At 40.7% G+C, this 24,469-nt stretch overlaps 1 protein-coding gene across 1 annotated transcript in view; it reads right to left on the reverse strand.

Annotated features, from left to right (window-relative positions):
• MYRFL (myelin regulatory factor like) overlaps positions 1 to 24,469 on the reverse strand; it is a 56,866-nt gene that overhangs the window by 20,978 nt on the left and 11,419 nt on the right. The window contains exons 3-11 of the mRNA XM_054988914.1: positions 23,733 to 23,800; positions 23,372 to 23,630; positions 21,454 to 21,542; positions 16,732 to 16,882; positions 9,884 to 10,079; positions 8,044 to 8,120; positions 4,898 to 5,008; positions 2,278 to 2,368; positions 143 to 343 (exon numbers count right to left, since the gene is read on the reverse strand). Of these exons, the coding sequence (XP_054844889.1) occupies positions 143 to 343; positions 2,278 to 2,368; positions 4,898 to 5,008; positions 8,044 to 8,120; positions 9,884 to 10,079; positions 16,732 to 16,882; positions 21,454 to 21,542; positions 23,372 to 23,630; positions 23,733 to 23,800 (1,243 nt within the window). The remainder of the gene's footprint in view (positions 1 to 142; positions 344 to 2,277; positions 2,369 to 4,897; positions 5,009 to 8,043; positions 8,121 to 9,883; positions 10,080 to 16,731; positions 16,883 to 21,453; positions 21,543 to 23,371; positions 23,631 to 23,732; positions 23,801 to 24,469) is intronic.

A 24,469-nucleotide genomic window follows, 5' to 3' on the forward strand; every position in this document is an offset into this window, starting at 1 on the left:
AAAACTCTGGCTCCTTTGCAAAGTTGGTTTCCACACAATCCTACCTCAAGACATGTGTGTGTTGCCTTTATCACAATATACAAATGCACACATACGGCTCTGGTGCAGATTTAACAAGCTCTCGTTGCTCTGCTGCACTCACCTCTTGGATATTCTGTTTGGCTCGACGGTCAGAAGGATGCATGACTGCCCCCATCACTTTCATGTTTCCACCGACGACCAGGGCTTCATCTGGTGCATCTGTGTTAATTCCTACTCGACCATGACAGATGACAGAGTCTGGAACATGCCCTCGCTGCCAGAGCAGATCACTGTCATTCTCAAACTGCCCAGGGTTTGAGGCCTGAAAATGTTTTAAGTTAGAAGCATACAAATGGAAAGACCAGGGAGAAAGTCAGGGCAGACAAATCTTTTCTAGGAAACATATTTGTGTGCTTCTTTTAAGAAAAGTCACAGTTGAATAAAATAACTCCACAAAAGGGAGTCTGATCATGCTATGGCACCCTGTCTGAACTGATGGGACACAAAAGAGGGAAAGTGGCACCGTATGTTTCTTCCCACGTGCTACGGCCTCTATCCAAACTGGGGCCTCCCACCAGCAGCTGTTTGTGAAAGAAAAGCACGCCACAGCTCTCCTCAAAGATGGCCCACTCTCTCACTGGGCTGGCCCAGAGAAGTGTGACATGGCTGCAGGATGAAGGGACTCTCTCTGGGGAAGTGACTCAGAGTTGCAGACGTGATGCCAGCTCCCCATACCCTCTGTTGTATAGTGTGTATTAAACAAAGACACCGTAAGTCTCCAGCATGCTTATTATCGAAGGAAGGTGCTTGAAACGTCTCACATTCAGGCAAGTGGGACAAGTGTGTAATAAGATGCGTATCAATCACACCAGTCCATTTGGTAACTCCAGTCCAAATTAGCAACAGGACAATTTGGTTTCTTCTGAGTTTAATTCTGAAACTGGGGATTGGACGGCGGGGTGTATGTGTAAGACTTTGCCCCCCAAAAAAGAGTGCTGGAAGAATAATCCCAGCCCGATTCTGAATCAAGATGGAGGAAATCAGCTCATCACTAGTTTGTTTGGACAGGAACTAACTAATGGTATGGTGTGCCTGATAGAAACACATGACTTAAGGTGCCAGAAAAATGGTAGTAAAAATCAAACATAAGAAGAGAAATTCCCCTCCTTGCCACAACACCAGCCAAGTAAGTGAATGAGTAAGTGGAAGAGAGGATTTTTTTTCTCTAGCAAACATAATGCTTGAACCCAGCAATGCTGATATTTAGACATTTCTACTCTGTATTTAATAGACTGGCGGCAAGCAGCATGGTTGTGTGCGGATGCTAATCTTCCAGTAATATATCCAGATTTATTTTAAAAGGAACAGCAATCAATACGAAATTCTAATATGAATCTAAGCAAAACAGCATCCCAGTCAGTCAACATTCATTCAAGAAGCTGCTGCCTTTTAAAAAAAACTCGGCTCTGCCATCTGTGGTATACAGAGCAAAGCTTGCTACAATTAGAGCATGATCTGATATGCCTGTTAACCACAACTCAGTGGGTAGATGTCTAATCTTTCCCAGAATTGTAAGAGGAGCAGAGCGCGAGTTTTGCCCTTACAAAGCTTGCTGGTTTTTGCTACACAAACTGGGATGAAGCAGAACTTGCTGAGATTTTACTCATGGCAGAAATACAAACGAACAAAACATTTGCATTTCTTTAACCGTTTACTCCAAGGGCCTCATAACAACCCCTGCAGGGCATGTTAGGCTGAGAGAAAGCGGTCGTCCCGGGGAGCTTCAGGGCTGAGTGGGGATTTTTGGGGAGCCGGTTTTGACTGAAAGGACAGGCTAATGTGTATATAACAAATACACACAACTATTGGAACCCCCAATTCAGTGATAGTTTTTTGGGATACAAATTTTGTTAGGGAATAGATACTTTCCACACTGAACTGGCTACTTGAAGACCACCTTTTTGTTAATATATAGCATTTATTTAATGGCACATTTTCAGCATTCCAAGTAATTTATATGAATTATGTGAGTAATCCTCACAACAACCCCATGGGGTAAAGTTTGCTTTATAACTTCCATACAACAGGTGGAGAACTGAGGCTGGCTTGCCAAAGGCCACCTAGTAAGTCTGTGACCAAGATAAGATTTGAAACAGAAACTTTCCAGATCCCAGCTCAGCCACAGTGCTACACCAGTCCTCCTTTTGATAAGGTTCTTTCATTTTTTAAACTCAAATAATGTTTGTTTGGACTTACCCTGACAATTATCTTTTCGGAGACATGAGCAGTCACCAAATAAAACTGTTCTTGACTGACAGCATATAATCCAGCCACCAACTTGAAGTATCTAAATCAGTTTATTTTAAAGTTAGATCATTATTCCAGGCCCGTGAGTCACAGGTCCATCTGTAGACAAAGCAATTCTGTTGTTTTGTACTTACTTTGAAAGCATTGTATTACTGTTTTTGCCAGTCCCTCATAGGCAATGAAATACTATTTTTATTTCATGCAGTAACCATTGCTTCATTTACCACACTCAGCACTCGGACATTTTACCCAGACTTGGCTTCTCTACATATTTAGGTCTACTGCCTAATATATATTTTGTACCAGCCAGGGGCTAGATGCATTAGGGGCTCTCTATATACTAGGAAAGTGCACTTAATTGTTGTAATAATTTCAGATTTGAATTTCAGGTAGGGTACTATTTTCAAGTGTAGATGACTGGGAAAGGCAATGGCAAACCACTCCATAAAAAGTCTGCCAAGAAAACGTCAGGATGCGACGTACTAATGTCTCAGTGCTTGCTTTACTATTTTCATTACCCTTATTTTTTTAAGAACAGTTATTTCTGGTTCAAGATTTTTTTTTCTGGGTATTTTCAAGGAAATCCATCCCTGACCTGGGCCGTTTCTACACGGCTTACCTTGTTCTGGAAAACAGCGAAATCTTGCACGAAATCGCGCGAGAAGACGCTGTTATTGCACGAGAAGATGCGATAACAGCATCTTCTAGCACGATTTCACGTGCGATTTCACTGTTTTCTGGAACAAGGTAAGCTGTGTGGAAATGGCCCTGGATAGCCTAGGCGAGCCTGATCTTTTCAGATTTCAGAAGCTAAACTGGATCGGCCTTGGTTAGTAATTGGATGGGAGACCTCCAACAAAGACCAGGGTTGCAGAGGCAGGCAATGGTAAACCACCTGTTAGTCTCTTGCTATGAAAACCCCACCAGGGGTCACCATAAATCAACTCTGACTTGAGGGCTCTCACCACCACCTAAAAATTTGGGACCATTATTTTTGTCTTTCTTCACCCACCCCAAGCTGCAGTAGTGGGGATGGAGGGAAAAAGAGAAAGTCAGCACTGGACTAACCATGCTAGCATTGTCCCCACTGGGGGCTTCTCCTTGCCACTGGCATCAGAGGCAGCAGAGCTCACCCCACAGCTGGAAAATGTTGAGTGAACTGGTAGACTCCTGGACCCCCATGAGGCTTGGCTGTTGCAGTGGCTCTTTTCCAGTTGAGTGGGTGGTCTCTGATGCTTCCAATGAAGACAGGAGGGAGAAGTCTCCAGCAGAGACAATGTCAGCATGTTAAGTCTGGTCCAGTTTGATCCTTTCCCTTTTAAAATTTAAAAGGCAATGGATGGAGGCCAGATGAATCTGACCATTAGCTGAGAGTTGGCATCTCCTCCTGACAGATGCTGATTAACATCTGTTTTCCAGGCCTTCTACCTGTCTTTCCCTCCCCACTCTTGTGCCTCCCTGAAACCACCAAACCCTCTCAAAATTCAGGAGAAACATTTTCATTACTCCCAGAATTTCAGTGGTGTTGCATAAAGCTAATTTGGGGTATAATTTCTGCTCAAGTATATTATCCAAATGCACTCCCCTAGTATATACCCAGAAGCCTCCTTGTATGCTTCTGAAAAAGGGGTTTTGAGGGTCTGGAATGCTGATGTTGTCCATTCAACACCAGGAAGGGATTTCTGCAGTTTCAGTAGACAAGGAGATCAGCAAACACATTGATGGTATTTTATTTACATTTATATCCCACCTTTCTCCCCAATGGGGACCCAAAGCATCTTACAATATTCTTCCCTTCTCCATTTTATCCGCACAACAGGAGGATAAAAGAATATGTGACTGGCCGAAGGTCACCCAGTAAACTTCCATGGCTGAATGGGAATTCCGACTTCGGTCTCCCAGATCCTAGTCTAACAACTACACCACACTAGTACACTACCCCATATGGCTAGTCCTAGACCAAATGGTGCCCCGGGCAAGGAGCATTTTCAGTGTCCTTCTCCCATTTTGTCAACTCTTGAATGTTTGTTGCATTTCCAGCCCAATTCACAACTTTGATGCAGAATTCAGGCACATAATTTGTCTATCAAATAAATTACTAAATTTGCACGTTATAATCTGTAAATCTGTCTGTGAATACATAAACACTCTGCAAATAAAAGTATTTTTCTTGAAGTTTATTTTCATTTTCATTTTTAATTTTAAGAATAGCTGAAATGTACTAATAACAAAAAATTGAATAGGATACACACATAATGTGGACTAGTATTAAAACAGTGTCAAACGTTAATCCTTTATTTGTTTCAGTTATTGAATAGATAGTTAAACAGACTATTCCCCCCTTCAAGCCTGGCTCCCCAAGGAGTTGTCTGGGTTGCGTTCCCCCTCACAATACAATCCTGATCATATGCCTCTCCTTAAATTTTAATAAGCAATGTAGATGAACTTCTATGGGCCAGAGAAAGAGAAGGGGTGGGGAAATGACAGATGAGATTAAGGGTACAAAACTTTAAATGTATGTAAAGACTCAATGCAATGTGTGACATATCTACAATAAAAAACATTGTACCTTTGATCAGGGTTAGGTTTCCCTTTCTTTCTCATATTATTTGCTGTAGTTTCACTAAAATGCAGCCTTGCCAGTGTTACTTTGGTGACCTGGTCTTCTGGAAGATCAACTCTGTAAGATAAAAGTGAAAACCAGTACAGCAAACTACCAATTCTTATCTAAGCCATGATATGCCCAATATGTTATCCTTAACTTAAGCAAATATTCTGACTCCCTAGGATGAATATTACCACTTCTAACTATTATTTTTTCAATCTGGGTTTGTTCACTTGAACTCATGATAATAATAAGAGCGTCTTTCCTCCCGTCCTTTTCAAGTCACTACTACTGCATCTCTCACGTTCATCAGTTTCCACACATTATTTGTAATAAGTTATGACAAGATGTCTGTAAGGTAATGTCAGGTTATATTAAGGATCAAGGGTGAGATACTGGTGGCATTTGTAAATTGAGAGGACTCACTTGTGATAAACACTCTGTTGGGGCCCTGGCAGAGCTGAATTTATATACAAACTAATTGATATATTTTTCACTTAATATGATTCAGAATCTGTGATTGCTTTGAAAAAGAGCTGTTGGAAACGGGAATTATGATTTGGATGACCCATCATGACCACAGGGGAATCTGCTCCATCCAAAAGAAGTCATTCAGACCAACATGAGGGCTCCCTCTATCATATGTGGTGGTCGTGTGAGGTAGCTAGGCAGTTCTGGGGGGAAATAATAAGAGAAATGAGTGAAATTTTACAGTTTCAAATAAATAAGAACCCAGAACTCCTGCTGCTAAACTTGGGAATGGAGGGAATTCCAGCCCATCATAGGACGTTGATTTTTTATATGACTGCAGCAGCTAGACTTTTGTATGCGCAGAAATGGAAAGTACAAGAAGTACCAACTATTGAAGATTGGATCTACAAATTGCTGTATATGGCTGAAATGGACAAGATGACAAGAAAACTGAGAGATCTGGACTCAGGGCAGTTCAACACAGACTGGGAGAAGCTGAAACAATACCTGGAGAAGAAATGGGAGGTGGGAGGAAAACTGTGGCAGTTTGAGAACTACTGAAATATAATAAAAGTATAAAAGAGAGGGGTGACTTTACCGGGGGAGGAAGAGAAATGTGAATTTATAAGCAGTTAGATTAATTGATTGAGATATATATAGATATGTATAGGTCAACTGATAGAGAATAATTAATGATAAGGTTTAAACATGAGGATTGACTAACTAACAATATTTTCTTTCTTTGACAAGATTTATATGCACCAAACTGAATGTATAGAAGAGTTAAATTGATTGAGTATCTGAGGAGTTATATAGAATTACCATAAAAAGTTGAAATGAGTAATATATAGAGAACAAATCAAATTGTTTGATTTAAATGTGGGAAATTTTTATGGTTTATGATATATAGGTTTATATAGAATTATTCAAAACTGGAAAATGGGATAAATTGTTTATCTAAAGACGTATAGTTTGGGTGTATAATAATTAAAGGAGTTAATGATGCACTGCTTAATATAATGGAGAATGTATATCTGTTTTAGACAGAGGAATTTAATAGAAGTAAGGGAAAAGGGACAGAGGGTGGGAAAGCTGTTGGAAGTCAACAAAAGGGGGGGAAAGGGAGGGGGTTAGAAACGAAAAATTAGGGGAAAATTGATTGTAATGTAAAAATAAAAATGTTCTAACCCAATAAAAAATTTTTCAAAAAAAAAAAAAGAAGTCATTCAGACCAACCGCTATTTCTACAGTACCAGCAGGATTTTTGGACAGATTTATTGAATATTTATGAATGTGTTTATGAATCATATGCATGAAGACACTTTATCTTTGTGTCTGCTGTTACTAATTTTTTTGAGGTTTTATCCTCACAATAACCCTGAGAAGTAGGCTTAGAATATGTGACTGGATCAAAATCACTGAGTGAGCTTCCACAGTAGAGTGGTGATTCAAACCTGGATCTATCACATCCTATTCTAAAACTCTTACCATGACATTGCTCTGACTTGGGGGGAGGGGTACTGCTGTTGAACAGTAGCAAGCAGCCAGGCCTGGGTGAGTCGTACCAGTTGTATGTTATCAAGTTGTCTGGTGGATTCTTTTAGGAAAGGTCATTGCCTCCTCCCCCTGCCTTTTACTGACAGACACTAAGCCTGGAACACTGGCTAAACTGGTATGGTTGCCTAGCAACAGCAACTGAGGGCATCTGGTTAAAGCTAACAACATACATAATTTTACAAATCTCTATTATGTCCCTTCATGGCTGGGAACTCTTTCAACTAACAGAATACATCTCCAAAACTACTCTCATGTGCTAATTAATTCCCTGCCTCTATGTTGTGCCTTCTCTCAAGTCAGTCTATTCCTCTTCAGCTCAACTGAAAGCATTTTCATAATAAGGCCATCACTCTGGAACAGTTTGATGAGTTAGAGAAGGCAACCGAGCTTCTGAAGGGTACATAAATGGCAAATGTTATAAAAGATTGGTGGCAGATGTTATAAAAGATTGGTGGGCACTGAAGGCTGCTCATTATGTATACAATTGGATTTTGATGTTGGTTTGTCTTTGTAACCTAGAGTTTGCTACTTCACTAAGACTCCTTGAGCCCCTGGAGAAAAGTGGGGTATAGATGTTTGAATAAAATAAGTCTCAGACTACTCTACTGTGGTTTCAATTTGCCAACACACAGAGCCTGCCCTGAGGAGGATTTGGGCTCACAAGTAAAAATGCTGGCACTCTAAATCCTAAAAGATAATCCTGCCACTTAGAAATGCAATCATATAGGATCCACAAAAGTCTATGGACGTTTTCACACTACTAAACTTTATCTCAATCTCTTCATTCCATTCTGTATGTCAATTCATTTAGTTTTCACTCACAAATTAGCAGAAGATTTAACATTTATTCTATGAACTTATTCTAACAGCAAAATAAAATGGCTCAGTGGCTGGTGAATTGGGGTCAGATGACTAGTTAAGGAGTACAGTGGCAAAGAGGCCTCATCCTGAGCAATGTATAGTTTGCCAATTAACTAGAGGACCATGGAAGCTACTCTGAGCTTTCTAAAGGAAGAATGGAATATTCCATCAAATATAACGCTTGTTATATACATTATAGTTTTTTTTCCATTCCCACTTACTTAAATGGATAGAAAGGTCGTTTGGTTCGGTCAGACTGAGATTGTTCAATTACAATCACTTGATTGGGTGCTTCCATCTGTGATATGGAAATAATAAGCAATAGAATTAGGACATAATTTAAGAACATTTTCCAGACACAATATACATTAGCCTATTAGAGTGCTTTCAGATGAAAAGTGCATATGCAAATTTTAGGGCATTATGTTTTTATTGATACCTCCCCTTGAACAATTAGAAATGCCTGTCATTTGCACAAGGATCTCTCTAAATTCCATCCATTGTTTAAGTTTTATTAAGCCAACTTAACTCAGTATATTTTCAGGCAAACAAAAATGGGCAACATGAAACCAATGTAAAAACTACTGAATATTTATTACATTTCATCATGGAAGCCCAGGAAGCTTATATGGGAGTTATCTCATTTCATCATCATTCACAACTATCCTATGAAACTGTTTCAGCTAAAAGATGGTTGTTGTCCCAAGGTCCTGAGGTGATGTCTCCTATAGCCAACCTAAATGTTGTGCCCTGTAAACTACTCCAGTTCCACATTAGATATTAAGATAGCACAATATAAAGAGAGGGCTCAGAGAGTCCTTTAAAGATTATGTATCAACCCACATAATGGAATCTTGAGGACCACAGATGGAGTTCTTCTTGTTCAGAATGCCTTTTCCACCACTTTTACTTCTTTCTGCAGACTCCTGACAATATTTTAACAAATAAATCATTTCCCAGAGAGAGCTTGCCAAGGGTAGGAAAGGAAGGAAAATTGCAGCTAGATGGAGGAGCAGAAAAAAGATAGACTGGCTGATGAGTGGGAAGGAGAAATGGAAGTTGGAAAAAGGGAGAAACTATGGGGTCTTTCAGGGAAGGGAAAGTGGGGAAAGTGGGGGACGTGGAAATGAGATGCTTCCAGGAGCAAGGAATTATTTGTACACAGTTTGTAAGAACATGGACAAGTCTGAGGTTGGCAATTTGCTCCAACAACAGCCAGAAGCAGATTGAATTCATATACCAGAGCAAGGTCCAAAATCTCAGCCAGATACCACCTTTCCAGAATAAGGTCTCCTGAAAGAGCCTGTGTGTGTGTTTGGAGTCTCTTGATGAACTCTCTGGTATTGCTGATAAGCAATTATAGTAACTGCAGATCTTTAGAGGGCTATTGCTGACTGTTGATTGGGTTGAACTGCTATCTCTGGAGTTTAATTTGGAGGTGCTGTTTATTCCTAGGCCTTTTCTCCCCAGAATGAGTCACTCACTGATTCAGTCAGGCTAAGTGGATCCTCCATGGCTGCCTCAGTGCTATCCTCATCAAGGTCTGTATGAATCTTCTCTTTAAAGTCTGTGTCCAACTTGCTGAAGGGGTCCATGACACTGTTGAAATTTTAAGTATCTTACACTACCAGTAGTACTTCCCTCTTCTATTCCTTGTAATTACCTTGAACTGGAGCAAAGGCTAAACCATTACCTCGAAACCATTATAATGAGGTGAGGCTGTAGCTCAGCGAAACAGAATCTGCTTTGTATGCAGGAGGTCCTAGGTTTAGTGCCCCAGTACCTCCACTTGAAAGGATTAGGTAGTAGGTGATGTGAAAGACCTCTGCCTGAGACCCTGGAGGCCCACTGGCAGCCAGACTCAGATAGACCACTGGTCTGTATCACTATAAGGCAGTATGAGGCAGCTTTGTGTGTTCATAAATAGAAAATAGCACTATGGAAATAGACGATGGACTTGTTGACCATCTCCTTGGTAGTAAAGCGTTTTAAACCATCACTGTTGAGAAAGAGCAATGTACTTAGGAGTAAGAAAAAGAATACGAATATGTAAGCACTTGCCTGAATGCCAAATGCCTTCAAGTAAAAGCTTTCTACAGGTTTCAGTCCCAAACTGGTTTTGACAAATTTTGGATTTCCAACAACACGAATGCAGACCGTGATCTGGAAATGGTTTTTCTTCTGACAAACAAAAGCATCATCTGCTGCTGAAAAATTAAATCCTTTGTTTGCGACAACGTGATATCCCACATCTAGGCTATAAAAACAGGAATTTATTTTTTAAGTGAATGGAACAAATATTCCAGCAATATCAATATTTCACATTATTTACTTTAACTTCTGAGGTACAAACAGGAATTCTTAAACTGGCTTTTAAAATGGATATGTATTTATATAAGCCTTGAAAATCATATCATAAGAGTTCACAGTCACTTCCCAAGTTATTATTTCAAGAGAGTTCTTTGTTTCCTTCCTGTTCTGTTGGGAAGTAGAAAAGGTTGCAGCCCCTTTATAACGCCTCCCTGCAATTGAAAGATTTGGAGCAGGATTATTCCATGCCAACAGCAAGCTGCCCCCCTTCTACCCCAGATGGTAAACTGCACCATCTTGATAAGGCTGCTGAATGGCTGCTTCACTGAGACACAAATATGAAGCTGTAATGCTCTCTAATGTCTCTGTAGTAGTTAGTTCCAGACACTGGGGGAAACGATGGCATATGAAAACATTTTGATAGACACTTCACATAATGTGGACTGAAGTCATGAGTGTACCCAATAAGGGCCACAAACTATCAGGAGGTCCCCAGAGCAGGTCCTTATACATCTAACACCTGTTTTAACACACACATTTGCAAGTATTAAACATTACAATTTGGATCCAGAATGCAATTCACTGTGCAACTACTTCTTAGCATATAAAGCTGTGTTGGATTCGCATCTTCCCGCAAAAGTTGGGGAGGTGCAAAGCAACTTCTGAAACTAGGGAGAGTCTCAAAAGGGGCCCAGTATTGTTGTTGTTATTGTTGAGTGTGATGATGATGATTGATTTATATACCGCCCTTCAGTACAACTTAACACCCACTCTCAGGACAGTTTACAAAGTATATTATTATCTTCACAACAATCACCCTGTGAGGTGGGTGGGGCTGAGAGAGCTCTAGAGAGCAGTGACTGACCCAAGGAGGAATCAAACCTGGTTCTCCAGATTAGAGTCCTGCCCATCTTAACCACTACAGAGAGCCAGTTTGGTGTAGTGGTTAAGAGCACAGGACTCTAATCTGGAGAACCGGGTTTGATTCCCCACTCCTCCGCTTGAAGTCAGCTGGGTGACCTTGGGCTAGTCACAGTTCTCTGGAGCTCTGTCAGCCCCACCCACCTCACAGAGTGTTTTGTTGTGGGGATAATAATGGCATACTTTGTAAACCGCTCTGAGTGGGCATTAAGTTGTCCTGAAGGGCGGTATATAAATCGAATGTTGTTGTTGTTGTTATTGTTATTACACCAAACTGGCTATTGAAAATTAAAGCGTAAAAACTCAACTCAAAGCAGTTCTTTGGATCTCAGCCATTGGGCTGGAACCAGCAATTACATCCTGCTAAGTAAGGACAAAGTCTTCCAACAGAAGGTGTTTTCATTGGAAGAAAGCTCCTCATTCAGCAGAAGAGAGTGAGTGACCCTTTATGTTTGTGATATTTAACATAAAGTGATTTGGCCCTATGAGTGCAGAATCAAAACACCTTTCTATCTACCAAAGCAATATAGAAGGATTTTCTACAGTTTTTAAAAAAATTATTTTGTTCCAAAGAAGGTGTTACGTTGTTCACTGTCCTGTGTTTGTGCATACCATCTTCTTTTCCTCAAGATTTGCCTTTATATAATTAAGCTTATTGTCACTAGCTTTTTCTTTGGCTCTCAAACACTGGGAGGAAGCTTCTCTGGATGCCTTTGAGTGCAAGTATTTTAGGAGAGGGGGGAAAGTTCTGTCTAATCTAAACAACTAAAGTGAACAACTACGATTCAGAGGTTGCTTCATCAGGGACATTACTCAGAAAGAGCCACTGCCTTACATGGACAAGGAATCCCAGTCACACAGTTTTGCTAACTGTCTTGCATCATTCGCTTGCTCCTGCAGAAGGCTCTTAATCCAAAATAATGTCCATGTTATTGTTTACTCGATCACTTGTTGTGAGATAAAGGAGAAAATGTTGTGGGATTCCCTTTCAGCTCTTCAACCTCTGAAGTTATTTCAACAAATCTGTAGTTTAACTAACTTCAGAGGTTATAATTCAAGAATGAGGGGAATATTTGAGATGCAGACAGGTTTAAACACTTCCTACTCTCCTTTTGTAAAGACAGAAGACTGACTGGGGGGACATGAACTGAGAAGCAAATGTCACGCAGTCGTTTATTTCCTACAGCAGATGACACAATTCTGCAATAATTAACTGAAGAAGGATCGTAAATATCGTTACGTAAATTCACAAAGAAAGGGGGTTTGCATTCCTGTCTGTATGAGAGACTCTGGAGAGGATGTCAAACTCGACTCGCAAAAGATGTGCTACTGTTGTTGACTCCTTGCAAATTAATTATGAGCGTTGCTACTACTCATGTAGGAATCCAAAGCATACAACCAAGCATGAGACATAAAATGCATTTATTTCCCTTATTTTCTGCTGTCCCACAGGGGAGGCAAAGATGTCACATATCATCTTGAAAGAAGCAATCCAGACAATCACGCTTCTCTTTGCGTGTAAGGAATACATCATTCCAAAAGCTGTAGTACAAGATACCAAGTCTTCATTATATAGAGAGCCGTTTTGTTCATTAACAATGATCTCTTGTCACATGGAACCGTGGAAACCCTCATTCCACACTGCTGATACAAGGCAGTTCTTTCAATTCATCCTTTCACTTGGCCATTAGAGGTTAGAAGGGTTTAATGTATAGATTCTGCGAAAGATTTATTATCAACTTTATTCTCTGTCAGAACAGTGAGAAAAAGAGCAAAGTCCCTTTGAGACTTTTCACTAAATTTTAGTACGTAAAGAGAACTGGTTCATAATTGAAAGCCCACTCGCTTCTGAATTTGTAAAGAACTTGATGAAAAGGATATCAGATTTCCAAATGATAAAAATAAAGTGAAAACAAGACTTTAAGAATCTGTGCTTTAAAGTTTTCTAGGGATGATCACTTTAAAAAACATTCATAACACTACTTATTTTTTAAAAAGAGACGTAGAATTATGAATTGTGAAGATGCAGATTATATTTTAATCTTTTTTAAAAAAATGTTCCATATATTTAACAATAGTGTTGGCCCTCAGATCCCACTAGTATGTTCAGATTGTTTTTCATCAAAGAGGTAAAACAAGAAAACAGAACCAAAAAAGAGTTACAACAAGTCACCTTATTGTTTAAAAGAGAAAAGCTTGGAATGACATATTTCCAAAAAATAAAATACCTTATTCATAAAAAGGAATGTTAATATAAGAAATAATATTGCCAATCTAGCCTTAACAATGGCTACATTGAAAGTCATTCCATTTGATGATATTATCTGGATGCAGTATCATCAGATAAAATTGTACTATAGAATCATCACCAAAAGCACACAAATATCTTTATATGCCTATTTGACATATGATCATGCAGCCATAACTATGGTAGAACTGGAATATGCAACTCAATATTCAAATTCAGAACACAATATATTATAACGTTAAACAAAATTCTTTAGACATTAGATTACAATTCATACAAAAAAATTATACTCTGCAATTATTGGATGCGTAGTAGATTCCTTATATTGGGTTATCAGACTCAGATAGGTGTTGGAAATATAAGCAGTCAAAAGTAAATTTGACATATGTTATGGGCATATGGATAGACATTAATTTCAATGAGAGTAGGGGAGCACTCCCGTCCCTACCCTCAGTAGCCCTTCACTCCAGTGAGCAGTGGGAGGAAAATGGGGGCGGCATTATTGCTCTAGAAAACGGAACTGTCTTGCCAGAGGGACGGGCTGCCTCGCCTGGCCTTCCTGCAGTGGTGTGCCCTCCAGATGGACGGGCCATCATGTCTGAACATCCTGCCACAGCATGCCCTCCAGAGGGATAGGCCAGCGCACCTGGCCTTCCTGCCATGGCTGCACCCTCTGGAGGGATGGGCTGCCTCACCTGGCCTTCCCACTGCGACACACCCTCTGCAGAGACAGCCCGTCTCACCTGGCCTTCCTGCCATGGATGTGCCCTCCGGAGGGATAAGCTGCCTCACCTGGCCTTCCTGCCACCTCGCGCTCTCTGCAGGGAAGGTCAGATGTGGTTGTCTCACCTGGCCTTCCTGTCATGGCGCGCCCTCCAGAGGGACAGGCCACCTCGCCTGTCCTTCCCACCATAGCTGCGCCCCCCCCCCGAGGGATGGACCGCCATGCCTAGCCTTCCCACCACTGCGCACTCTCCGGAAGGACTGGCTGCCTCGCCTGGCCTTCCCAACATAGCGGCGCTATCTGAAGATGCACCAGGATCACCAATATGGCTTGCCTTTTATATAAGAGGATATTTTGACCATTTCTAGGTAAAGACCTGGAATTGGCCTCACTGGCCCTACTTCAACACTCTAGAAACTGATCAAATTTCTGTGGTATTTTCCATAAAAGTTGGGGGATTCCTAGAGCATTGGGGGCAGCAGTGACATTAATTCTAGGTCTTTACCCAGATGTAATGTCAGTGTGTCAGCAATGCTTCCCTTTCCCAAGCCATGCCCCAAACAGCTCTCACAGAGCACAGGCGTGTCCTGGAATACCTATCACTTACTTAAATCTGGACTGAAGCAGATTATTAGGCCTTGTAGTCAAAGGCCTTTAAGAGATGGGGAGGAGGGGAAAGTCTCAGGGAATGGGCTCCGGAGACAAAAAACCTCCCAGGCCTGAGCACAGTAGACACACTCCCAGTGGAGGCTCCCACACTTCATAGGAGCCCAAATTGGCTCCAGTGAAGCATGGCAGCATGGGGCCTCAGGGCTAGGCACCCCTTCCTACATCATCAAGATGTGGCAGTTCAGGGTTGGGGTTATGTTGGCTTTTTCCTATGCTGCACCTGGCCACCCAATCACTGACCGTCCTTTGGTGGGTGGGGCAAGGGGAAGAGGGGGGAGTGACAGGGTCAAAGGTCCTCTCTTGGTTCTTCCTAACCTTCCTTTTGGCTGCAGCACAGGAGGCGGCAGTTTTGCCGTCATCCCCCCACATTATACATTTACTGTGCTGCTGTACTTCTCTTGGGAGGGGAGACTGCTGGCTGGCTCTCTTACCCCCAGTTGAAAGGTCCCCTCAAGGGATTGGGTGGGAGACATGTAATGACATGCCCAGCTCAGGCCATAGTCCAGCTTCTCTACAGGTGGTGGGGAACTACTACGGGAGTGCCCAGATGGAGATTGCATCACCTGCCATTCCATATTTGATGCCCAACAGACAGACTGGGGTGGATGGTACCATTGAACAGCAATAAGGTCATTCAATGCTTGGATCCATATCTTATGCCATGCCAATGCTCCAATGGCTATAATCAATACAATTGTGACCAGTTTTACCCCAGTGCTTTTTGTGTGTCTTCCTTACTCTGGCACCCCGCCCCCGCCCCCACACCTCATACCCCTGCATGTGGGGTCACACTCATCCTCGAAATAAAAGTTAAATTAGCTGTCTGAAAATGAACATCATCCTTTTTAATAATTCTCAAATATTTGTCATTTATTTCATTTTAATTTAACTCATATGATCCATTCTGCAGTGACCTGGATAGCTCAGGCAACCCTGATCTCGTCAGATCTCAGAAGCTAAGCACAGTCAGCCTTGGTTAGTAACTGGATGGAAGACCTCCAGCCAGGGCTGCATAGACAGGAAATAGTAAACCATGTTAGTTAGCCTCTTGCCTTGAAAACCTCAGCAGGGGTTGCCATAAGTCAACTGTGATTTGATGGCACTTTCCATCACCACATGACCCATTCTTCAATTGTGACCATGGCAATAACAACCAGAAACAAAGGAGAGACTGACCGACTGCCTCAACTATGAACCAGTGAAAAATACATTCATCATCCACGTGCCCACCACATTCAAGAAACAATCGGGCAACTTTATATAAGGACTCCTGGGACTCCTTCAGTCCTCCAAACAGGTCTTTTTTTATACTTAGTGAACTATAAAAGCTGTTTTGGGATTCTAGAAAGGAAGATGTTGTAAGGGATATTAACATTTCCAGTGAACACCCAAACAGTATGGACACCCACTCCTTGATCATATCTGTGACCAGAAACACCCAATATTCCCGAATGCTTTGCACGAACATTTAACCAAATGGGACATCTCTGTGATCTCCGATGTAGTATGAAGGATCAATTGACAGTACACACTTTTCAGATATGCTATTATATCATTCTCTCTCTTTTTTTACAAGCCACAACTCTACTGGATAGTTTCTTAGTCCATCACAATATCATTGTAGTCCCAAGAACATCACTTTGGTTGGTATGGAACACCAAATCAGTGCCAGCCAAGACAGGCAAGAAGAGATTGTTAAGAACTCCAGCCTGTAGGAAATCTTTCCGCTGCCTGATTCCATGAACACAGGATCAGGCAGGTAGCATCTTACGTGGATGTACCTGATTTTAAACCCACCCCACAGTTTTGGCTTGCCTCAACAAATCCAGCAAAGTTTATCTTTCTGAGGATACTATTAATTTTTGTTCTCTATCTGTGCCCTTAATTTCCAGCACAGCCAAGGATGTGAAGGAAGGGGAGTCCTAACAGTCTTAGCTCCGCCTTGTTCTCAAGAACGTATACAATGCCATTTATTTCTGTGTCTTTTCATACCACCCAAGATCATAGTGAAGGGGAAGAAATAAAAGCAACACTTACAGTTTTTCATAATTGTGGTTTAAAAGGCAGCTCCAAGAAGGTATTCGGTATGGTTGCCATGCTAGGGACCGATAGCATTTCTCAGCAGATGCTGAGTTCTGCCCATCACTGTCGTATTCTTGCGTGTAGGAAGAAGAATCCTTAACAGTCACTATAAAGAGACCAGTTCAAATGTTTCAAAGGGGTGACATAATATTTTGGGGGGTGGGAATGGGTCTGGCTGGTGGCACTATTACATGGCACATTGCACCACACAGGCATCTGTGTACCTGAGTACTGTTACAAAAGAACTGCAGCTAATAGAACATAACATTGCTATGCAAATGTAAAATTGTGCAGCTTTAATATAGGATCTAGGCAATATTGCTGGTAACCAGTTGATTCCACTGTTTCCCCTACATCTTTTCCCAGGAAAGATTTGTGTTGATTTTTAAACATAAAACACAAAAGCAGCTCATGGTTCCCAAGTGGGCAGTCAAAGCAGTAATGAGTTTTTTTCAGAGCTACTGTCCCCTAATATTTTCCCTTCCTTTCCTTCTGCTTCAAGCTTAATTACTTTATGTTCTCCCCCACCTGCCTGCCGTAGCATTCTTTAATTAGTTGTTAATTATCAGTTCTTGTCTTTTGGAGAAGTAACTTAAACCCTGCTTTTCACTTTTCAGCCAAAGTTACTCTCATTTTTTGTGATCATTATAGTGCTATTATGAAACTGATAATATAATAATAATGAGCAATCAATGCTACTATACAATACTTAAACATCCCCTCCATTGAAACAAGGGCAAAAAATTAACCATTATTTCACGAATGCCAAGCCACAGGAAGTGACTTGTTAGGCTTTGATCAAAGGAAAATGGAAGAATCTGCAGAACTTTTGCTGAACGGTACTTCTGAGAAAACATAGAGGTGGATCTTGTTCATTGCTGGATATGTATCAAGAACATGGTCACTAATCATGGGAAGAAATGACTAAAGCGTCCCAGCGTAGAAGCAGGCTAACAGTGGGATCCCATGCAGAAGTTCTCTAGTCTAAGTCGATGAATGTTGGCAATTTAGGACAGGATTCAAGAGAAAAGTCAAAGGCATATCCTTTCATGTGCAGATTTTTACTGTCAGGTTAGGTCCAGATTTAAAATCACAGGTGACATTTTAGATGGGGTGATGGTAGCAGATTTCACAAGGCTCTGGAATGCATTCAATTTAGCTTAAAAAACCCAAATATATTTAAGAAGCAATTGACAATAGGCACAAATACCCACATTTTTAAAAAAAACAATTTGTGTCTTTGGCATAATATACAATACCCATTTCATTCTCTCTAATGGCTGAATTAAACAAGACCCAAAAATCCATGATTAGGATCTACCACCATTCTATAACAGAAGGGGAAATTCAAATCAGGGCTCTATCACCAAGAAAGCTAGTTAACCAACCTCTTTTCCAATGCTATTTTTCTAATCTCAGACCAATAGATGCAAGCTTATCCATGTGCATGCACGTGCAAGCACACACACATACATTAGAACTGCAATTTTCCCCAGCAGATCAGGGCAGAGGTACTATATCGTAATAATTCTGCAAAACCATCGATTTGTACAAAGATACAAGTGCTTCTCTAGGTATAGTGGCATGTGGTCTGAACATGAAAAGGGACTGAGTACCTCCTTGCTTTACCTGAATGGCATCCCTGTTTAATATGTAGCACTTCTAAATGCATGGGGGGGGGAACCCTTGTCGCATTACATCTTAAAGCCACAGACATATTCTCATTAATTCTATCCACATCCAGGTCAATTCAGAAACTGATGATGGGCTGCTATCCTCTGCTATTTCACTTATACAGAGAGAGAAAGAGAGAGAGAGAGAGAGACTGTTTTCTTTATATGACAAACTACAGTGCAATCACTAAATCGTGTTTTAGATTCCAATGAACTCTGGGTGAATTGCTATGAAATAGGTCAGTGGTCTACATGGTTTCAGAAGACTGCAGCTGGGAGCTCTAAGTGACCTCAAATGAGGGCACTCGGGACTTTGCAGAATGTGCCTTTCAGCTGGAAAGCTAAAAGGCTTTGAATAGCCCGTGGGCAACATCCTACAACAATAAAGTAGAATGCTGCACAATAATTGCAGCTCAAAGGAGCTGAGAGAAGGACAAACATTGCAATTACTTACACATTCATAAATGAATTCCCTTCTCCATTCCTTCAGTCCTGTGGTGTCTTTGACACAGGGCACAGAAACCTGACTCATCAGCATTCCCAGAAACCAGACTTTTAATTCATGCATACGACTGGTCTGGTTGTTCCAAAACATCATCAATATTCAAGGAACTGCATGGATTTCTCAAAGTTGTCAGGTCACAGCTGAAGATGCTGACTCTTACCCTGGCTTTGGCTTTGTATGTCCTCGGGGACTGCCTCTTCTCCTAGGTCCCGTTGGGACTCATAACCAGGTGTTAGACTGTCTCTGGGCCAAACTAGACATTGCAAGCACAGCTGTGTGTAACGTTAGCCTGTCAGTTGCTTCTTGGCAGCAAAGCATCCTTGGAAGAGTGGCTGGCAGTTCCAAAGTGGGCAGAAGGAGAGGTTAACCTTTTCTTCCACCTGCTACTCCCCCCCCCCCCCACACACACACAACAATTAGAACCTCCTTTCCCCAGGCACTTTAACCTTGCCTGCATTGTGCAAATATCTTTTCTTTCCAAACACGGATCTGGATTCTACACTCTTCTCCAACTGCTTAACAACTGCAAATTGCTATCTTGCAAGGAATGGACTCCGTGCAGCCCAAAAGCAGCCACTGGATCATCATTAGCAGTAACTTTATTGTGGAAGGTAGTTTGGCAACAAGTGAAACAATGGAACGTTAGCCCTCTTCACAAGTTATAATGAACGCACATATAGTCTGTGTACGTTGTACACTTGATTTTTCTGTATATGTGCGTTGACTAATTCTCATGTTACATTCAACACACATACGGCTGAATGTGGGATCCAAAAACCCTACATTTCTTTGGGTACTGGTTCCCAGTATCATTGGTAAAGTGAACGTGCATTGGCTCATTCTTACAAACAGATATATGCATGTACATGCGTTCACTATAACATATGAACATGGCTAATGAGAACCGGAAGTGATTTGGGTTAAGGAGTCACATATGTAGATGACATACAGCTCCACCTTTTTTCTTACCAGGTCTATGAAGGTTACAGAAGTTTTGAACCAATGTCTGACAGTCTAAGTGGATATGGGGAAACAAGCTGAGCATTATTGCAGACATGACAAGAATTAGTTGGCATTTCAGCTCTTCTGTCACAGCTGACCTGTGACAGGCAGAGTCTCACACTACCTCTTAAAAATTAGCTATGAAGTTTGGACTTTTTGCATTTGGATATTCAGATCTTAGTGGTAGTCCAAGAATACCTTGTACTCACTTAGACTGCTGAGCCAGCTGCACCTGTTCCTAGAAGAAGCTGATCTATCAACAGTCATCCATGCCTTTATAAGGCTTAGACTTGACTGCTGTAACAGGATCTTTCAGGGCATTTCAAGACTGTTCACAGGTTGCAATTAAATCAAAATGCTGTAGGTAGAATTACTAATTAGAACCAAATGAGATGAAGCATATTACTCCAATATTGTTCCATCTGCTTTGGTTGCTCCTTGTTCAAAAGGTGAACCCTTAAATGTTCTAGGAGCACATTATCTCAAGGACTCTCTGCTACCATAGGTACGTGACCTCTCATATTGACATCTAGGAGTCCATGGGGCATCCCTTTTCTGCCTGAGGCATGGTAGAGGATGATAATAGGGCTGTTTCGGTATTACTGCCACATCTATGGAATGCTCCCCCCATAGAAATCACATTTACGCAATAAATATTTATTTGGAAAAATTGTGGGCTCTCTCTCCAGACCTGCTCAGGACAAATAAGCCTTGAGCTAAGAGGAAAGGTGGGATATAAATATTATAAGAAAAGTTTAATAAATGAAATACCTAGTTCTTTATTGTGGCTTTTGGAACTGGACTCTTCTTGAATGTACCTGTGGGGTGGGCTGATTGTTTTTTCTACCATCTTAATTCCCTCCTCTAACATTTTTCTATGATTTTAAAGAGTTTGATTGCTGTACTTGTAACTGGCTTTACTTTGTTAATTGTTGCATAACTAGTTTAGATGTTTATCATTTTAATAATATGTTAGTTGATTTGGTAATTTTTCTAAAACTGAAAAGCAGCATAAGTTTTAAACACATAAATAAATGCAATTTTATAATGGGCTATTAATTTCTTAGCCAAGTTAAGATTGGAGAATTAAAGAGAAAGGTGATCTAGACATTAAAAAAGAAATAGGGCTCAGAATAGAATAACTTACATTTCTGTGCACATGCGGTTTACATTGGCTGATGTTACCCATTTTGGGCCAATGGAACATAGCGAGCAACAAACGAGGATCAAACCGGCAAAAGATCTTTGTCATACAGGCTCCCCAGCCACGGAACATATTAATGATTGGATAGAAGGATGCATTCTGCCCCAAGGTGAGTGTGTGTGCGTGTGTGTGGTGGGGGGGTAATGTTTATGATTCTTGGATCTCTTCCAGTACCTCTATCCTACTATTCTTAAGCATGAGACTGTAGATGGAGTATGCCAGTACCGTGTTAAATATGTTCTACATGTCTTAATTGAAGGCTCTTGAGATTTTCATCTGTGTTTTTTACTTACTTAGTCCGGCCCTGTCAGTGCATGCTGGAAATTCAAGAGAGTCCTCCAGCATCTCAGAGCATTTTCTCTTTTTAGACATCAAGGAGAGGCTGGGGGAAGGGGAAGGACCATTAGTTTCAGTTACTAAAACTCTAATAGAATATCTCAAAGATGATTAAAGCAATCCTAATTCTTTTTTAAAGGGAGTGACTTCTCTTTCAATATTAAATAATACCTATATGAGCCACAGATGGCCACAGGGAGGTAACCATCAGCATTCTGGCCTCAGGCTCTTCATTTGCTCTTGATTTTCTCTCAAATAGCTGCCAGTAAAAAGGATATTGCTCATGACATCATTCAGAAGGGGCTTTGGCTCTGTGGAAGAACATCTGCTTGGCATGCAGAAGGTCACAGGTTCTATCCCAGTGAAAAGGACCAGGAAATAGGTGATGTTGAAAGACTTCTGCCTAAGACCATGGAGAGCATCTGCCTGTCCTGAGTAGACATTTCTGACCCTGATGGAATAATGATCTGATTCCATATAAGGAAGCTTCATATGTGCACATGGTGAGTAAAATATTTGCCAGCTACCTGAAGTAGTTTTCTTAAAGAAATAAATAATCTTCTGCTGTGAAGGATGTGCACATATTCAGTTGCATGCATGAACATTTAAAAATAATTACATTTAAACATATATATCCTGTACTCCAAAAAGCAATGTCCCAACATTTTAAGGTCTCGTTAAAAATATTTTCTCTTCTTTCCTTAATTTTTGAACATTTTGTTCCACAGTGAGAAAGGAGGTATTCAATTGACTAGACCAGAATATTTTTGCCATATGGACTAATCAATTACCTCCACTCCATTGCCACAGATTGGACCGGGTGAAATCCCCACAGTTAAAAATTAGGAAGAAGAAAAAGAGAGCAAATAGGTTTTTTTCCCATGCAGCCAAACAATTCTCTTCCCTTTCCCCATTACGTTTATAATAGTTATCAAGCTGCTGAGCTGGAGCAGGATTAGCACAACAGCAATAAATAAATAATGCTAAAGCAGGATCCATCCTGTTTCTCTACAAAATTAATAACTTCTGCCTAGTCAAAATTCCCACCACCACAGGGCCCAAGTGGAAGAAACAAACTTCTTGTTTTAATCATAAAGAAACTTATCCAAATTACAGGGGGGCGGGGATTAACCAAAAGGCAATTCAGTTTATGAAACCAGTTTTTAAACCTTAAAAACAAAAAAGAAACAAGAAGCAGCATGGTAGCCTTTTAAACATTTAAATACTGCCATCCTGTGGAGATGTATAAATCCTTTTTCATGTACTCTGACTTCATTCATCTAATCACAGAGAAGGCTCCTGCCTTACACCACAATAAGCTAGTGAGTCTCTAGGGTGCTACAGAGTTTTTAAAATCTTTTGCCGCTAAGGTTCTTTCCCAAAGGGACTTCAACTCTCATTGATTAAGGGAGAAATTAGGAACACTGAAGGGAATTGTTGCTATGGAGTTGCATTGTTTTATTGGCTCTTGCTCTTATGGCCCCCAGCCAGCAACAACCTGAAATCTAACTCTTCTTTGCCTGCCAGAAGTTCCACCATAGCCCAGCATGAGAGGGTCTTAAGATCATGATGACCTGAAAAATCTGCTTTTCCCCTCTTTTTTATTTCATAATATCTTGCTTGATGAAAAGTTCTGTGGAACTCAAAAGCTCGCACACTGTTGTGTGACACTGAGTTGGTCTTGATAAACATTGCATGAACTGTGTTCTTGGCTTTTTGAATCTTACTTTTGGCCCCATGCAGCCATTCTTCTGAAATTTAACTCCTAGTAATTTTTAAAGGTTTTTTTAAAAAAAAAAAAAATTTGAAGGGTTTTTTTTAAAAAATTCCATTTACCTCTTCTTTCTTTGAGTTACAATATAATTTTTAAGTTACCTTGGGTTGAGAGATTCCCTTAATGCTGGATGAGAATAATTAAAAGAACGGTGTGTGGAAGGCATAAAATTATTCCAGAGTGTTACAGCATTGCCTGTCTTCAGATTGCAATCTTGGTGGGCACCACAGACTTGCCCGTTAGCATTCATCTTAGAAGAAGCCTCCAAAAACATGCAAGGGAATGTACTGGCGCATCCTAAGGATGGGAAAGATGGTGGCGGCTGCATTCCAGTACAGCAGGAAATAGAATAAGATGCATCTGAAAGTGAAAAAATAATGCACCATTCCAAGTTGCCATGTAATACAAATATTTTTTAAAAACCAAGAGAATGCCAAGAAATTAGGACTTCATTGTACCAACCTTTGGACGATGGTGGTGAACATGGCTCTGATCCAGAATCTGGTGGTGAGTCTGGTAGCTTGCTTGGCCTGAAATTGGAGTCAGTGTGTGGTGAAGAGAAGAAGACAGACATTTGATGGCTATCAAAAATATAGTTTTCCAGTGGTATAAGATGCTGTATGTTAGATTTCCAAGGCCGTATTAAGAGTTTTTACTAGAGTATAAAAGCCATTCAAATCTGATTTGGGGTAAGCACCAGATAGACCCAATATATGTATACATTAGATGTTAGCATAACATGAACTAGGAATTATAAATACTGTGTACTTACTAAGAGCCATATAACTGGTTCATAAGAAATGTAGATGAAAGCAGAGTCATTCCTTTGCCTGTGAATTGGGAGAGACGGCAGCAGCAGCTGCTGTCCCTTTAATACTACCCTTTAATACTAACTGATGTCAATTTTCAGATGCTATTTATGCCTGTTGAGGAACAAACTGTGATAAAACGGCCAGGCCGCCATCTCAGCATTAGCAGCATGCATTAAAGAAAAGCTCAAAGCAAAGCATCCTCTTCCCCAAACTCTTAAGTCAAACCTTTCTTTTTCTCTTGGAAACATTGCAAAAGAAAACTCCAATTTTAGCTATTTGACTCACTTTCAAAGTGTTCTTTATTTCTATACAACAATGTCCACAGAATTTTAAAGTGTCATATTTCAGTTCTGTTATACTGGGATTTTCTATGTAATTGTATAATAG

Source organism: Eublepharis macularius, chromosome 9 (assembly GCF_028583425.1).
Source record: "Eublepharis macularius isolate TG4126 chromosome 9, MPM_Emac_v1.0, whole genome shotgun sequence".
Lineage (NCBI taxonomy): Eukaryota > Metazoa > Chordata > Lepidosauria > Squamata > Eublepharidae > Eublepharis > Eublepharis macularius.